Source organism: Anarhichas minor, unplaced genomic scaffold (assembly GCF_050575085.1).
Source record: "Anarhichas minor isolate MPS153535 unplaced genomic scaffold, ASM5057508v1 ptg000018l, whole genome shotgun sequence".
Classification (NCBI taxonomy): domain Eukaryota; kingdom Metazoa; phylum Chordata; class Actinopteri; order Perciformes; family Anarhichadidae; genus Anarhichas; species Anarhichas minor.
In genome coordinates, this window is record NW_027466464.1 from 13,500,626 (window position 1) to 13,514,601 (window position 13,976).

Genomic DNA, 13,976 nt, shown 5'->3' on the forward strand with positions numbered 1-13,976 from the left:
ACATGCATAACATGTTGTGAATATTGTTGTACATATTCTAAGATGTTGAATACTTTGACTCGTCTCCAGTTCTAGTTCATCCTATGGTGGGAAACACATTTCTTTATGGTCCACATGCAACAACCAGGCTGATGATCGAGCTGTGAAGCTCATTCAGTAACTGCAGAAAAAAGAGGGATTTTTTAAATAATGTGAATTGTGGATTCCTGTAAAATAACAAGAACACTTTGTTGGAGTTCCCCTTTATTCTTGACCTGATTACATGGAAATTTGAGCCGCAGAGTTTGAGTTCCTGTCGGTTTATTTAGCCAAACTTCATGAATGTTTCATGTTCCAAAGGAGGCATTATTAGTCAGCATGACTTTGTTTGTTTTATCCTTCTTGGAGGTCCAGGTGGGTGGAGTTTACCGAGATGCAGATAAAGTCAGATAAAAGTTGGGAGCCACAGAGAAGTAATGTGAAGCAATTTACAGAAGACTTTCCAGTGAGTAATATCTGTTGTAGGTCATTCATTTATACGTGGTGTCAAACTCCACCCACCTAGGCTGCAAAAGAGGTCAAAACAAACTGTTAAAATGCTGTTTGATTCAGGTCTTATACAGACGGAAAACATCTGATTCATTAGTCCACATTAAAGTAATATGACCTGACAATATGAAAGGGCAGGTAGTACAAGAAATGGGAAAATCTAGAAATATATCCAGAGAGAAAGACAAAGCTACATGCATGTAATAAAACAATATGTTATAACTGATCACTGCCAGTTATGTGAGGATCCTTTTTATAATCTATTATTGATTTGTCTGTTCCTGGTGCCGTTGGACTTATTTCAACTATTTTCCAACCAGCAGATGGTGCAATCACTGCATTATTAAGAACTAAGTCTTAACGCTACAGTCTGAATATGTGCAGTACCTGAATATCTCGCATGGTGTCAGAATAAGACAAGATATTAAATATGGATCTGGCGTCTGTGCTGCTCAGTGGTGGTTTATAATGACTTCACTTTATTTTATTCTGACATCATAAGGACTGGCATGCTTTTTTTACCATAATAGCCCACAGATGTTCTGTATTTCTGGAGATAATTGTTATTTTTGACGTTTTTATTCCACTAAAATAATATTATTGTAGTTCTTAATAGGATCTGTTTTATACTTTTATGATGTTTCCTGTCTAAACTCTAATATAGGATTGCTTTGGTTATAGCATGTCTTATGTAAACTCTTATAAAGAGGGAAATTGTACTTAAACATTATAAAAGTATGTATATATTCATATTTGCTATAAAATGGCCATTAACTGTGGAATCTAATGGAGATGATCGATCAAATACAGTCTAAACAGGAAGTGAGACTGTGGTGATGATTGACAGCTCTCTTGGCCAATCAGGTGCAGCTACGCATTATTATACTCCAATCAGAGCTGCTGTCACGTGAACGGTAGGTTGTCCTCCACTGAGGAGCGTTCGCTGTTGAGTCACCGAGAAAAAAACGTTACTCGGCCGAGAAAAGCCGACACTCGTTAGAAACTAGATTTCCTCACTCGACTTTATAGATATATATATAATAGATATATTCTTCTCTTCGGGATTGAAATGTTACATTTTCGGTCTACGGTGGCGCTCAAGGAGTTATTTCAAACGCAGCTGAGACGTCCGTTGGCAGGTAGAGTCGGTGCACACGCGACACCTGCGACCTCCGCCTGCTTCAGCACCGTTAGGTTTGATGGGAGATATGCTAATGACTTAGCATTATCCCCGCAGCACCTCACCAGAAGACACGGCGTCAGGGGCTTCTGCTCCAAAGGTGACGGCCACAATGAACCCTCCAAGGACTCTGCGACAGAGAAGTGAGTACCGTTAACCGGCCTGGGCAGATGTTAGCGGCTAAGCTCCACGATTAGGCCGAAAAAACCGGAATTTACTTCAGCGTAAATCTCCGGGACCGTAAAGCGAGCCACGCAGAGGCATTTGTCTACCTAGTTCCATTATCGGACACGCCTGCTACTTCTTACTAGATTCCGTTATTCTAATATTATTCACAGCAATGTTTCAGTGTTATTGATTGCATATGAGAGCAGGGTATTTGATCCAACTTTTCTCCAGGAAAACGGTCAAATTGAAGCATGCGTGGTGCAGCCAGCGAGATGTCGTGACCTGCTTTCATCCAGCATGTTAAACTCACTGAGGCATTATGAACCTGCCACCAGCTTCTGCTGCTTCTGCCTTTTTAAAATGTCAATACATGTGTGTGTCTCGGTTTAACTGAATGCAAGAAAAGTTAAGAAACTCTGTGCATTAATTTAATATATTATATGACATATATATATAATCAGCTGCTATTCTGCCAACAGACTGGAGTGAATTGGAGAGTATTAGTAGGAGTCTACTGACAGAGTGTGATTATGTGTTTGAGCAGATAAGACTGTAATTGAGTGACTGTTTGTTCAACAGGAGAAATTAGTGAGTGCTGATAGCGAAGGTGAGGAAGAAGAGTCCTTGTGGTGATCGATCGGTCGCAGGTTAAAAGCATTTAATGACTGAAAATAACATCACTAACACAGGTTGATGAACCACTGACATGGGAATGCATCTGCAACAAGCAAATATGGTGTTTTTATGAATGATTGTGACTAAAACAAGCAGTCAATTAACTAAATTAGAGAAAGAATCTGCAATAACAAACTGATAACTTGATCCCATCCTTGTCACTGTAGCATTAGTTGACTCATATGATGCTTACGTTCTTCTCCAGCATGTAGAGCAGAGTATTTATGAGACGTTAGTGTCTTTACCCACAGCTTACTCTCGTTCTTCTTGCAGCTGTGCTTCTTCCCTTCAGAGAGCTCACACGGTAATAAAACGCCTCGTTGGCCCAGCAGGCCGACGTCGTCCCACTTGTTTCCATTCACACACAGTTTGCTTTATCTGTCGGCCATGTTTACGGTCGCTTTGCTCAGCTGACTGGCTGTCAACAACATCTTGTTTCCCCCGGAGGCTCGTTTCAGTTTCAGTGAAGCCTCGTTGTGTTAAATATCCACTCAGCAGATTAAATCATCTCCACAAAGAAGAGAACGCTGGATGCTGCTGAGGAACAAACTAGATATTGATTATCAGTCTGTAATAATGATCTGATCTGTTAACATCAACAACCAATGAACACACTACTGCTACTACTATTTTACATTTATATTATATACTTATTCACTTCTCTTTAACATTCAAGTAGCTGTAGTCAGAGAGTATGTTTAAATAATCAAATAATAATGTTTGAGCTAAACTGCTTTTTACTTATTGACATTTAACAGATCCAGATGATTTATGGATTCATGATAAAAATAACTGTCAGATGAATGAATATAAAGTAAAGATAAGGACAGGTGAACAGGTGAACACAGTATGAGTAAAGTTAAATAACTAGAACATTAAATACATGATGATCAAATAAACACCAACATGTACTAAATACATAACTACAGCAACATCAGTAGAAACTACTCCGTGTATTGAGATGAAATGTGGTACTGTAATAGCATTCTTCACTATTGTGACGTTTTACAGACTAAACTATAATGAAGAAGTGAATCCACAGATGAACCGTCCCGGCTTTGGTGCCAGACGTAAAGAATAACTCGGGTTAAAGGTCTGTAACAGAACAGGAGTACACCGGGTAGTTTGAGGTCCCCGGGGCCCCGACAGCGTTCAGCCTGGTTAACGGCGTCCTGAGGCTGTGCTCCGGCTAATAAAGGGTTAAAAAGTTAGTAATGCAGAGGAGCTTATCCCGCCCACGTCGTGTTTCCACGGTTTCTGCACCAAAGCCTGGATGCTGGCGTGCTGCCCGGCACTTTCTCGGGCCCTTCAGGAGCCGATGAGTCACAGGCACGGATTGATCTGTGCAGCGCCGCCTCTCGGCGCTCTGAGTCGGCCTCCTCGCTCATTTGTCCTGACACCTGGGAGGCAGTGAAGGCAGCACCGTGGACCGGGTCAAATAAGACGCAGCAGACCTCAATGTGAAGCGGAGCGTTTGTTATATCTCTCTCTACGTTATTAACTCTCACAAATCCCACAATCTGAGGCTGCAAGTATTTGAATTATCTGCCATTTATTTTCTCTGTTAATCGTCTTCTGTCTTGATTTACAATCACATGAAACAGAGTTTCAGTGAATCAACATGGAACTATTGATCTGTTCACGGATTACATGAGAAGCATGTTGTGTTGATTCTCTGCAGTGAACATGGAGCCTGATGATTGTAGATTACTAAATGAAACACATTGTTCATGTAGAGACAGGAGATTGTTTGCAGAATACTTCAGTATTAGAAACGTCTCTGTGATGGATGTGCAGCTCGGCGCTAATGAGAGCAGCTGAGGTGGATTAATGAGCCGGTGCAGCCTGAACCAGATGTTCCAGTGGTGGTGCAGCTCCCTCACAGGCCTCATGAACTCGACTCATGTCACTGATCGCCTCTTTACCTCAGACTGTCTCAGTATTCATCACATCTCTTCCTAACTTGTTTCAGCTCTGCTGAGGTGAAACAACTCAAAGTTCACTCGCAGACTTTCCTTGTTTCCAAATCAGGGGACAGGAAATGCATAATTTGCAAAGGATTGTGGGTGTTTTGGGAGTGGTGAGGACATGCATCGTAATAATGTGACGTTTTCTCTCATTAACTTGTGTTTTCTTGTTAATCTGACAGCATTATGCCAGAATTCATACTTTTGTGTTTATTGAAGCAGTTTTCTTGTAATAATCTGATCATTTGTGCTACATTTAGTTTATTGTTATTGCATTGATGCTTCTTGTTGTAATGGTTCTTGTCACTGTTACTAATTCCGTATTATTCCCTCTGTACACTCTCTCCCTCTTGTTGATCTGCTTGCTTTGCATTTGTAAGTATCTTTCTATTTTTATTTTACTTTCAGTGTTTTATTTCAATGTTTTCCGGTAGAAGTAGAGCTTTTTCTGCAGAAAGCCGACGACTGCTTTCACTGTGACATGATCTCACTTCCTCCCGGCGGCTGCGCTTGAATCCCCCCCCCCCCCCCCCCACCTCCCTCCCTCCCTCCTCTCCCCCCCCCCCCCCCCCTCGCACACACACACACTCTCTGGTGTGTATTCCTTCCTCGCCAGCAGACATCAACCTGCATTAATGAGGTCAGCAATGAGAGAGCTGCAGGTTCCTAAAGGACGAAACAACGACGCTCTGCAGCAGTGATGCTGCGTTCACACTCGGGTTAGAAAGTCAGGAATATGAGGAAGCTCGTGGACTCAAAACACCACATTCAGTAGCAGACAACAGTACAGTACATTTACTGTCAGTACACGGTTCCCTCTGAGGGTTTCTGACTTCCTGACTCTGAGTGAAGCCGTCTCGTGTCCAAACTCAGCTTTAGCTTTCCAGGAGCCGCCTGCCGACTAAAGCTTCACCTTCAGACATCCTCTCCCAGCGCACGGGCCAGCGGCCCATGATGCATTGCAGGACAGAGCACCCAGAGCTTTGCACAAATCCAATTTGGTGTTGGTATGAATCATAGCAGAGAGCCTGCTGTGAGCCTCCTGACGTGCTACTAACTTTCCTCCCAGAGACGCCTCGGTGTGGAAGCGCTGCTGAGAATACCAGCCAGATAATACTACTAGTACTAGTACTAGTACTAGTACTAGTACTAGCTGATAAACACACCAGATGTTTAAAATCATTTCGCTCATGAGACCGTGCTCTTCTGGTCTTCTGCCTCCACGATTCTCCCAAAATAAAACACTGAAAATGATCAATTCCTTCCTGGCTGGTATTCTGTCTGAATACAGGACTAACAGTTGACATTACAGTGGCCTTATGGCAGCAGATTAAGCCGTGGAACCGTCTTTTCCACAGGTTCTAACTCTGAGCTAAGGTCAGTGTAAGGTAGTGTTTCCACTTACTCCTCACTGCTTCTCCTTGCAGTCCACAAGCTTCTCTTCCTCCTCCCTCTGCTGCAGCTCCCCTCCATGTTTCCACCACAGGACGTAGTTGTTCTCACTTCTCTGTGTTTTCTATGTGTCTCTCCTGCAGGAGAAGGAAGGCGGGCATCCTGCCCAGCCTGGAGGACCTGCTCTTCTACACCATCGCAGAGGGCCAGGAGAAGATCCCTGCTCACAAGTTCACCACAGTGAGTGAGGAGGCCTTTACTTCATGTGGAGCAGGATAACTCCTCCTGTTCAGGTGTAGATTTATTCATCTGATGTTAATCCTGATGCCCCCCCCCCCCCCCCCCCCCCTCCTCTCTGTGCAGGCTCTTAAAGCCACCGGGCTTCGCACCGGAGACCCCCGGCTGAAAGAGTGTATGGACATGCTGAAGATGACCGTGAAGACAACCTCCGACGGAGCGCTGGACCGACACCTCTTCAAAAAGTACCTTCATTTAAACCTGTTTATGTTTCTTTTGCAATACTGCAAAATATAAATACATTGCAGATGTTTAAAGGCTCACAAATCAAACCTTATTTAATTGTGACTTCAACATATTCAGTCTGTAGTCTGACTTTAAGTAACATCCTGCGAGCTGCTCCACCTCAGAGTGAAGAGGCTCATTCATTATTCATCAGTTACGCTTTAATAAAACTCCAACATGAAAACAACACATTTAGAATGATGCTCACAGGAACTATGTTCATCTGAACATCTGCTAGTTATAATATTCTAAGATGGATGTGATTCTTTATAGAGTTGTGGGTGTCGGTGATATTTACAGCTTCTTTAGGGCAACTTTACATTTCTACACTGAGACGAGCAGCTACATTATTCAAAGAACGTGTAGCTCCCTGAACTGGAAACACACACACACACACACACACACACACACACACACACCCTGCTGTTCGCCCCTCCAGAGCAAACAGAGCTGTGTGACAGCTGGAGCATATGAGAGCTCACCAGGAGCTGAATCAGACCCCAGCACCGCCGCCGCTGCTGGCCGGCATCCATCACATGCGCTCCTCTTCGGGGCTTATTTATAGAGCGGGGGAGTGTAGCGTGTGTTGTCTCTGCAGGGATCCCGCGCTACAGGGATTAGACGGGTTTGATGCAGTGAGATAGCTGAGCCACAAATCTGCTCCCAGAGAGGCACGGCCTCCACCACACGGCCTGTTCTGTGTTTACTATCTGAGGTCCTTAGTGGCTGAAACAGAAAGGATCAGGGCTAAATGTGGAACATTTGGGAGGAGGATTGGTGGAGTGAGGCACCAGGAGCATGTTAAATAAAGGCCCTGAACCAGAAGAGCAACACTTCTAATTGCATGATATTTGAGTCTCACAAAGGCAGCTGGTGTGTGAAGAACTGGACCAGTTCAGCTCCAGTAGCCCCATCTATGAAGCCACAGGGAGAGCAAACAAGCAACAGAACTCCCACAAACACTGAGATCTGTCACTGTCGTCCGGTCTCAGGTGTGTCCAGAGCAACATCGTTCTGCTCACCCAGGCCTTCAGGAAGAAGTTCGTCATCCCAGACTTCCAGTCCTTCTGCGGCCACATGGACGAGCTCTACGTCAACGCCAAGAAAATGTCCGGAGGGCAGGTGAGTGAGGGCTGCAGACGCACATCACCGCCACCAGTGGGAGCTATCTGTGTAACGCTGACTGTGACCCTGTGTGACGTAGGTGGCCGACTACATTCCCCAGCTGGCCCGCTTCAGCCCAGACCTGTGGGCCGTCTCGCTGTGCACCGTCGATGGACAGAGGTACACCTGCAGTACTTTATGTCCTGTACAGAACACGGTTCATACAGTGGGTGTCAGAGAATACGCAGGAAACATCGTAGAAATATCCTGAAAGTTTTAGAACCAAACCTGGTAAAATAAAAAGGTAATTGCAAACCAGACGTGTAAATCTTCATGCGTGTCTCCTTCTCAGGCACACCGTCGGCGACACCAAGGTTCCCTTCTGTCTGCAGTCCTGTGTGAAGCCGCTGAAGTACGCCATCGCCGTCCACGACCACGGCACCGAGTACGTGCACCGCTTCATCGGCAAAGAGCCCAGCGGCCTGCGATTCAACAAGCTCTTCCTGAACGAGGAAGGTGAGGAAGCGGTCTGTAACCGGGTCACGCTCGGTGCTCAGGTACTCACCGTAAGAGGATCCGTCTCCAGGCCTGGTGGACGTGCAGCTGTAGTCAAATGTTGATGAGCGGTTGCAGAATGAAACAGAGGGCTCAGTGTGTAACAGAGACTTAACAACCTGGAGAAAGAGCCGCTGCTGGCTCGCGTCTGTAAGAAGCAGCCAGAGCTGAGCAGCAGGAAGACACGACGCTCTGTCTGCAAACGTCTCGTCGTGTCTGAGACAGTTTAACCAAAGACATCCAGTTTAGAGCATGCAGTCATTTAAGAAGGCTAGATCTCTAGGTGCTCTAGGTCTCCAGGTGTCCTCTCTTTGTTGTTGTCTAACAGCAGATTATATTCTGTTATTCTTATTGTTGCATAAGAAGATCTAAACCCAGAGCGGAGGATCGCTGCCCTCTGGGTGAAGTTAACGACCTCATCATGTTGATCTTCACTCTTCTTTATAAATGTGTTATTTCTCATATTTCACATCTCAGTCAAAGGTAAAAGCATCTTAAACATTGATGCTCAGACTTGTCTCTGCTGGTGTGAAGCTTTATTTTGTCTCCTGCAGATAAACCTCACAACCCGATGGTCAACGCTGGAGCTATTGTCTGCACCTCCCTCATCAAGGTGAGCTGCACCTCCTCATCGGTATCATTACCTACATTCTGCTACAGAATACTGTCTGGGGTTTCAGAGACTTCTCATTTAGTGTCTTTTAAAAAGTGCTTTGTGAGGCTTTTATTTCTGAGTTTCTAACTTGTATGAAATAGATTTATGATGGTGTTTCCTCTGGATTAGAGTTCACGGGGAGATTACGGTTATAATCAGCTGAAAGGGGATTTGGTTGAAAGCGGTCAGATATTCTGTTTAGATGGAGGCAACAGCACCTCCTGCTGGTTGAACTGAAGACATGAAACCTGTTAATGCTGTGATTGTGTTTGTGTTCCAGCAAGGAGCGAGCAACGCTGAGAAGTTTGATTATGTGAGTATTCATGTGTTTTTGTGAAAGAACTGAAACTGTTCCTTAAAAACAACAACAACATGAAACGATGATCAAAGCTGAATAATCTCTCTGCTGCTCTGCAGGTCATGAACTTTATGAACAAACTGGCAGGAAACGAGTACGTGGGCTTCAGCAACGCCACGTGAGTGAATCTCTCTGTAGTGATGATCACACACACCGATCGGTTAACGAACACAGAGGTTCTGTACTCACCGTCCTCTCTCTGCGTCCCAGCTTCCAGTCGGAGCGAGAGTCTGGAGACAGAAACTTTGCCATCGGCTACTACCTGAAGGAGAAGAAGGTGAGCTTCAGATGAAGGTGGTTCTCTCTATCAGAGCAGCTGTGTGTCAGTCGACGTGTCGACGGAGTTTAAATGCTGACCATGTTGTTCCTTCAGTGTTTTCCAGAGGGGACGGACATGACCTCCATCCTCGACTTCTACTTCCAGGTACACGGAGATTAAAATGTTCACTGTAAACACCAGGAAGCTTTGACTAGTTTAACTGTAAATAATCTCTGTTTAAACGTGCAACAAGAAGCTGTGATTCACTGTGATCCTCCCCTCAGCTGTGCTCCATCGAGGTGACCTGTGAGAGCGCCAGCGTCATGGCGGCGACTCTGGCCAACGGCGGCTTCTGTCCAATCACAGGAGAGCGCGTGCTGAGCCCCGAGTCGGTGCGAGACACTCTGAGTCTGATGCACTCCTGCGGCATGTACGACTTCTCCGGACAGTTCGCTTTCCACGTCAGTATCGCTCTCATCAAACGTTCCCTCGGCTCCTTTTTGAATAACAAGCCATCGACTCACCACATGCTCCTCCTCCTCCTCCTCCTCCTTCTTCTTCTTCTTCTTCTTCTTGTGTTTCAGGTTGGTCTGCCGGCTAAATCTGGTGTCGCCGGCGGGATCCTGCTGGTTGTTCCGAACGTGATGGGCATCATGTGTTGGTCTCCTCCACTCGACAAGCTGGGCAACAGCGTGAGAGGCATCCAGTTCTGCACGGTAAGCTCCACCTCAACCTTCTTCTTCATGTGCTTTTCTCTTCAGCATTTTGTCACTTGAAAGGTGATCCGAGTCAAACCATCTCTCCGAGCTGAGACTTAATGTTTGGTGACGATGTTAAAACCACTTCCTCCATGCGTGTCTGGTTTCAGGACCTGGTTTCTCTCTGTAACTTCCACAACTATGACAACCTGAGACACTTTGCCAAGAAGCTGGATCCTCGTAGGGAGGGAGGAGACCAGAGGGTGAGTCCCAGGAACGAGCTCCTTCATCAGCCTCTCCCCATCCTCATCCTCCTTTATAATAAAACATCTTTCAGTCAGTGAGCTGCACGAGTCCACAGCGCCATCCGGTGGACAGTTACTGTAAAGTCATCGATGAAAGATTTTAAATATCTGCAGGAAACAAAGAAAGAATGTCTTCTGATTCTTCTTCTTCCTGTTTCCCTCTCGTTGTGTTTCAGGTGAAGTCGGTGATCAATCTTCTGTTTGCTGCTTACACCGGAGACGTCTCCGCGCTGAGGAGGTAAAGCCGCTCTCTTGTGTGCTGAATGTTCACGTTTAACATCGTGTCACAGACGGTTTCTTGAGTTTAACGTTGTGCGTCCAGGTTTGCGTTGTCCTCCATGGACATGGAGCAGAGGGACTACGACTCCAGGACGGCCCTGCATGTGGCAGCCGCTGAAGGTAAAACCCCGAGATCATCGACAACGTGTGGATCCTTCTGATCAGTGTGTGTGTGCAGCTGACTCACGTGTGTGTGTGTGTGTGTGTGTGTGTGTGTGTGTGTTTCAGGACACGGTGAGGTGGTTCGCTTCCTGCTGGAGGCCTGTAAAGTCAACCCAGTTCCCAAAGACAGGTATTACATTTGACTTATTTTCTGACATTTATAGACTGAAATGTTTTATTCAACAATCAAAACGCTACTTGACAAATGTATTAATCGCAAATAATCTTTAGTGGCAGAATTCCGTGAGATTTTTCCTCTTCACTCTCTGCTGCTTCTTCTTTGCTGTTGAACCAGCTGAGAGTTTCCCTCATTCATGAGCTCAGTCGCTTCACATCACAACATTTGTATGACCTCCTCCGCCTCTCTCCTCCGCCTCTGTGTTGGCTGCAGGTGGGGCAACACGCCGATCGAGGAAGCGGTCCACTTCGGCCACCACGACGTGGTGACCATCCTCCGAGACTACCACACCCAGTACAGCCCTCAGGAACCCACCGACGACAAGAAGAGCGCCGAGAAGAACCTGGACGGTCTGCTCTGATGGAAAGAAACCGGACGGTTGTGAGTTGGGAGAAAACGTGGATCATGTGGATCAGAGAGGAAACAACCTCGCATTAAAACAACCCAGAACAATCAAGTATACATTACAACATCCTTCAGAAACAACTTCACATTCCCCTCACACACACAGGGCAGCCCCGCCCCTCCAGAGTAAAAGCTCCTCGTCATGCTACTAGATGTGATATTAATGTTAGTGGGGAAACTGGTGTTGTTTACTTTCTCCTTCTGTATTTCGCCCTCACCTTTGTAACTTTGTAGGAAGTAACCAGCCGCCCCGTTGAATGCTGGGTAAATTCGGCGGCGGCTGGCAAGTCGACGGACTCCGTTACTTACTTTTTCAAATTGACGTTTTTATTCTGAAAGGCTGAAAACAGGAAGCAGCATGCATCTCGTACCCTGGTTAGAAACCTTCGTCACTTCCTCATCACAACATGGTGGAATGTTTCTTCCCCCAAACATGTGTGATACATGTTTAAGATAAAGTGTGTGTGTGTGTGTGTGTGTGTGTGTGTGTGTGTGTGTGTGTGTGTGTGTGTGTGTGTGTGTGTGTGTGTGTGTGTGTGTGTGTGTGTGTGTGTGTGTGTGTGAGACGAGGATACATGAGTGTAAATACGTGTAATAAGTGTAAAGCTGTGGTGGAACGTGAGGTCGAGCTTTGATCACGAGGAGCGTGACGTAGATTTCACTGAAACTCTGGAAATATATATTTAAACTCTTAAATATTCAGCTTGTAAAGGTCAACACGAGATGAGAGATGTTTTTGTTTTGCTATCTAAAAGCTGTTCTAGTTTATTTGTCACTGTTATTGAATTGTTTGATATTTATTTTTTGTAACAAGCAAGTCGGCCAAAGTTTCTAGATATCACATATATGACACTGCCAGCGCTGACGGAAGCTTGAATTACTGTAACTTTATATTTTCACGCTTCCACTCAACAACAGAAACAATATTTAGTTTCCTAATTATGTGAGAAATGGTCTTTAAACGCAGCTTTTTAACGGACGATTGCCACCAAATAAGAGCTGAAATATTTGTCTTTGTTGAGGCGCCGGTTCCTTTATTTCATGCATAAACACTGAAGTTATTATTCCTTTAGTGCAGATGTGTTGACTGTAATGTTTCACATGAACGATGATGGTTTTATTGTTACACTTTCAGGTCTGAAACACAAAGAACTCTACTGAAGGAGCTTTGTAATGCAGACAGATTGTTTTTTATGTGCAGAAGAATCTGTCATACTTGAACGGTTGTGCAGATGTTTTGTTTTTTCCAGAGGTTTTGTGTGTTTGTAGCGTGTTGGAGGTTTGTATGTTGTTTCTGTAAAGATGAACTGAACCAGGAAATCAACATGTCCGCGATATTAACAATCCACACTCCAAAATGTAGTGCATTATAAATCCTCAGGTTGGGATCGGATCATTCAGTTTTCAAGTCTTTAAGTTAAAAAAAAAAATGGATTAAAAGAAGCACAAAACTACCTAAAAATTGCAATCTTTTGAGAAACAATTAGCAATACGGATGTAATGATTGTTCAATTGAATTAGCAATATGGACGTGAGCTGATCCCGACCTGCAGGCTGAAGTATTCTGAATGTAACGTGTTTGTTTGTGTCGTTCTGTTTCTTCTTCATGTGTATTTATGCTGCCGACTGTCGCAGGCAGTCAAGATATTAATTCATAGATCAAACATTAAATAAAAGTTATAAAACTCAAAAGGATCGTGTCTTTTTACGACAAGTAAATATTAATATATATAAAAAGCACCAGCATAGATGAAATGTCTTTAAACAAGTCAAGCGAACGGATATTTACATTATGTAGTGTTTTTATAGATTATAGTGATGATATGTAGATGTTAAAAATAGAATATATAAAGGAGGTAAGTGGATGTTTCAGTGTATGACTGTCAGCCTTTAGTTATCTTAAAGATATATATCTAAAGATTAAGAGTTAGATTATGATGTCTGTGTTTTATTTTGTATTTTTATTGTATTTATTTGTTTTCATACTAACAGTAAGGAGATAATAATCCCAGAAGAAGGATTAATATCAAGATTGATGAATGAAAAACATAATATTATATTCTGTTAATCTGTTATGAAAGGCGTCACAATCTCCTAAAGAATTACGTAAGAGCAACGGGAATAACCGTCCACTAGGTGGCGGTAACATGCCTACAAGCTGGTTTTCCAGATGCTAATTAACACCAGAGAAGAAGAAGACCCTCCTCCTGGGCGGGGCTTGGTCCATCTTTAATCTTTAACGTTCCTGTATAAATTAAATTTGCCAGGTTGAACTGGTGCCTTCAGGGTCCTCTCCTACATTCCCCTTCCCAAATTGAGAAGTCACAAATAGGACTGAATTCTGGTGCCTTTCAGAGTAAAATAACCATAAAACAGAGTCATGTGTTGCTGTGTGTTTGCTTCGTGCTGTAAATAAATATTGGACTGCTATTTGGATTCATAAAATGACTTGACAATGACACTGTTAATTGATATAACGAGTGTGCCTCAGGTGATCATCATTACTACATTTTATATTTTGTATTTAAGATAACATTTTGAGTCTCAGAAATCTCTATTTTCAGCAAATGAAATATAGGTCAAACT

General features: G+C 44.1%; 1 protein-coding gene across 4 annotated transcripts; it reads left to right on the top strand.

Annotated features, from left to right (window-relative positions):
• Nucleotides 1-1,457: 1,457 nt before the first annotated feature.
• LOC142952804 (glutaminase kidney isoform, mitochondrial) lies at nt 1,458-13,082 on the top strand. 4 transcript variants are annotated; one of them, XM_076094759.1, is made up of 18 exons: nt 1,458-1,851; nt 6,054-6,150; nt 6,274-6,392; nt 7,425-7,554; nt 7,637-7,716; nt 7,889-8,052; nt 8,646-8,704; nt 9,027-9,059; nt 9,164-9,222; nt 9,315-9,381; nt 9,478-9,528; nt 9,648-9,824; nt 9,948-10,079; nt 10,232-10,324; nt 10,543-10,604; nt 10,689-10,765; nt 10,874-10,937; nt 11,199-13,082. In XM_076094759.1, the coding sequence occupies exons 1-18, from the start codon at nt 1,598-1,600 to the stop codon at nt 11,344-11,346; spliced, it is 1,866 nt and encodes a 621-aa protein (XP_075950874.1). In that variant the 5' UTR covers nt 1,458-1,597; the 3' UTR covers nt 11,347-13,082. The 4 variants fall into 4 exon arrangements, with proteins under 4 accessions (XP_075950874.1, XP_075950875.1, XP_075950876.1 ...); XM_076094760.1 differs by having other exon boundaries at nt 6,060-6,150; XM_076094761.1 differs by lacking the exon at nt 1,458-1,851 and adding an exon at nt 3,118-4,893.
• Nucleotides 13,083-13,976: the final 894 nt, after the last annotated feature.

Bases quoted from the DNA above. Each gene is read 5' to 3' on its own strand.
- LOC142952804 (XM_076094759.1), top strand. From the start codon at position 1,598: ATGTTACATTTTCGGTCTACGGTGGCGCTCAAGGAGTTATTTCAAACG. The intron at 9,382-9,477 runs GTGAGCTTCAGA...TTGTTCCTTCAG, and splicing joins ACTACCTGAAGGAGAAGAAG to TGTTTTCCAGAGGGGACGGA. The intron at 9,529-9,647 runs GTACACGGAGAT...TCCTCCCCTCAG, and splicing joins TCCTCGACTTCTACTTCCAG to CTGTGCTCCATCGAGGTGAC.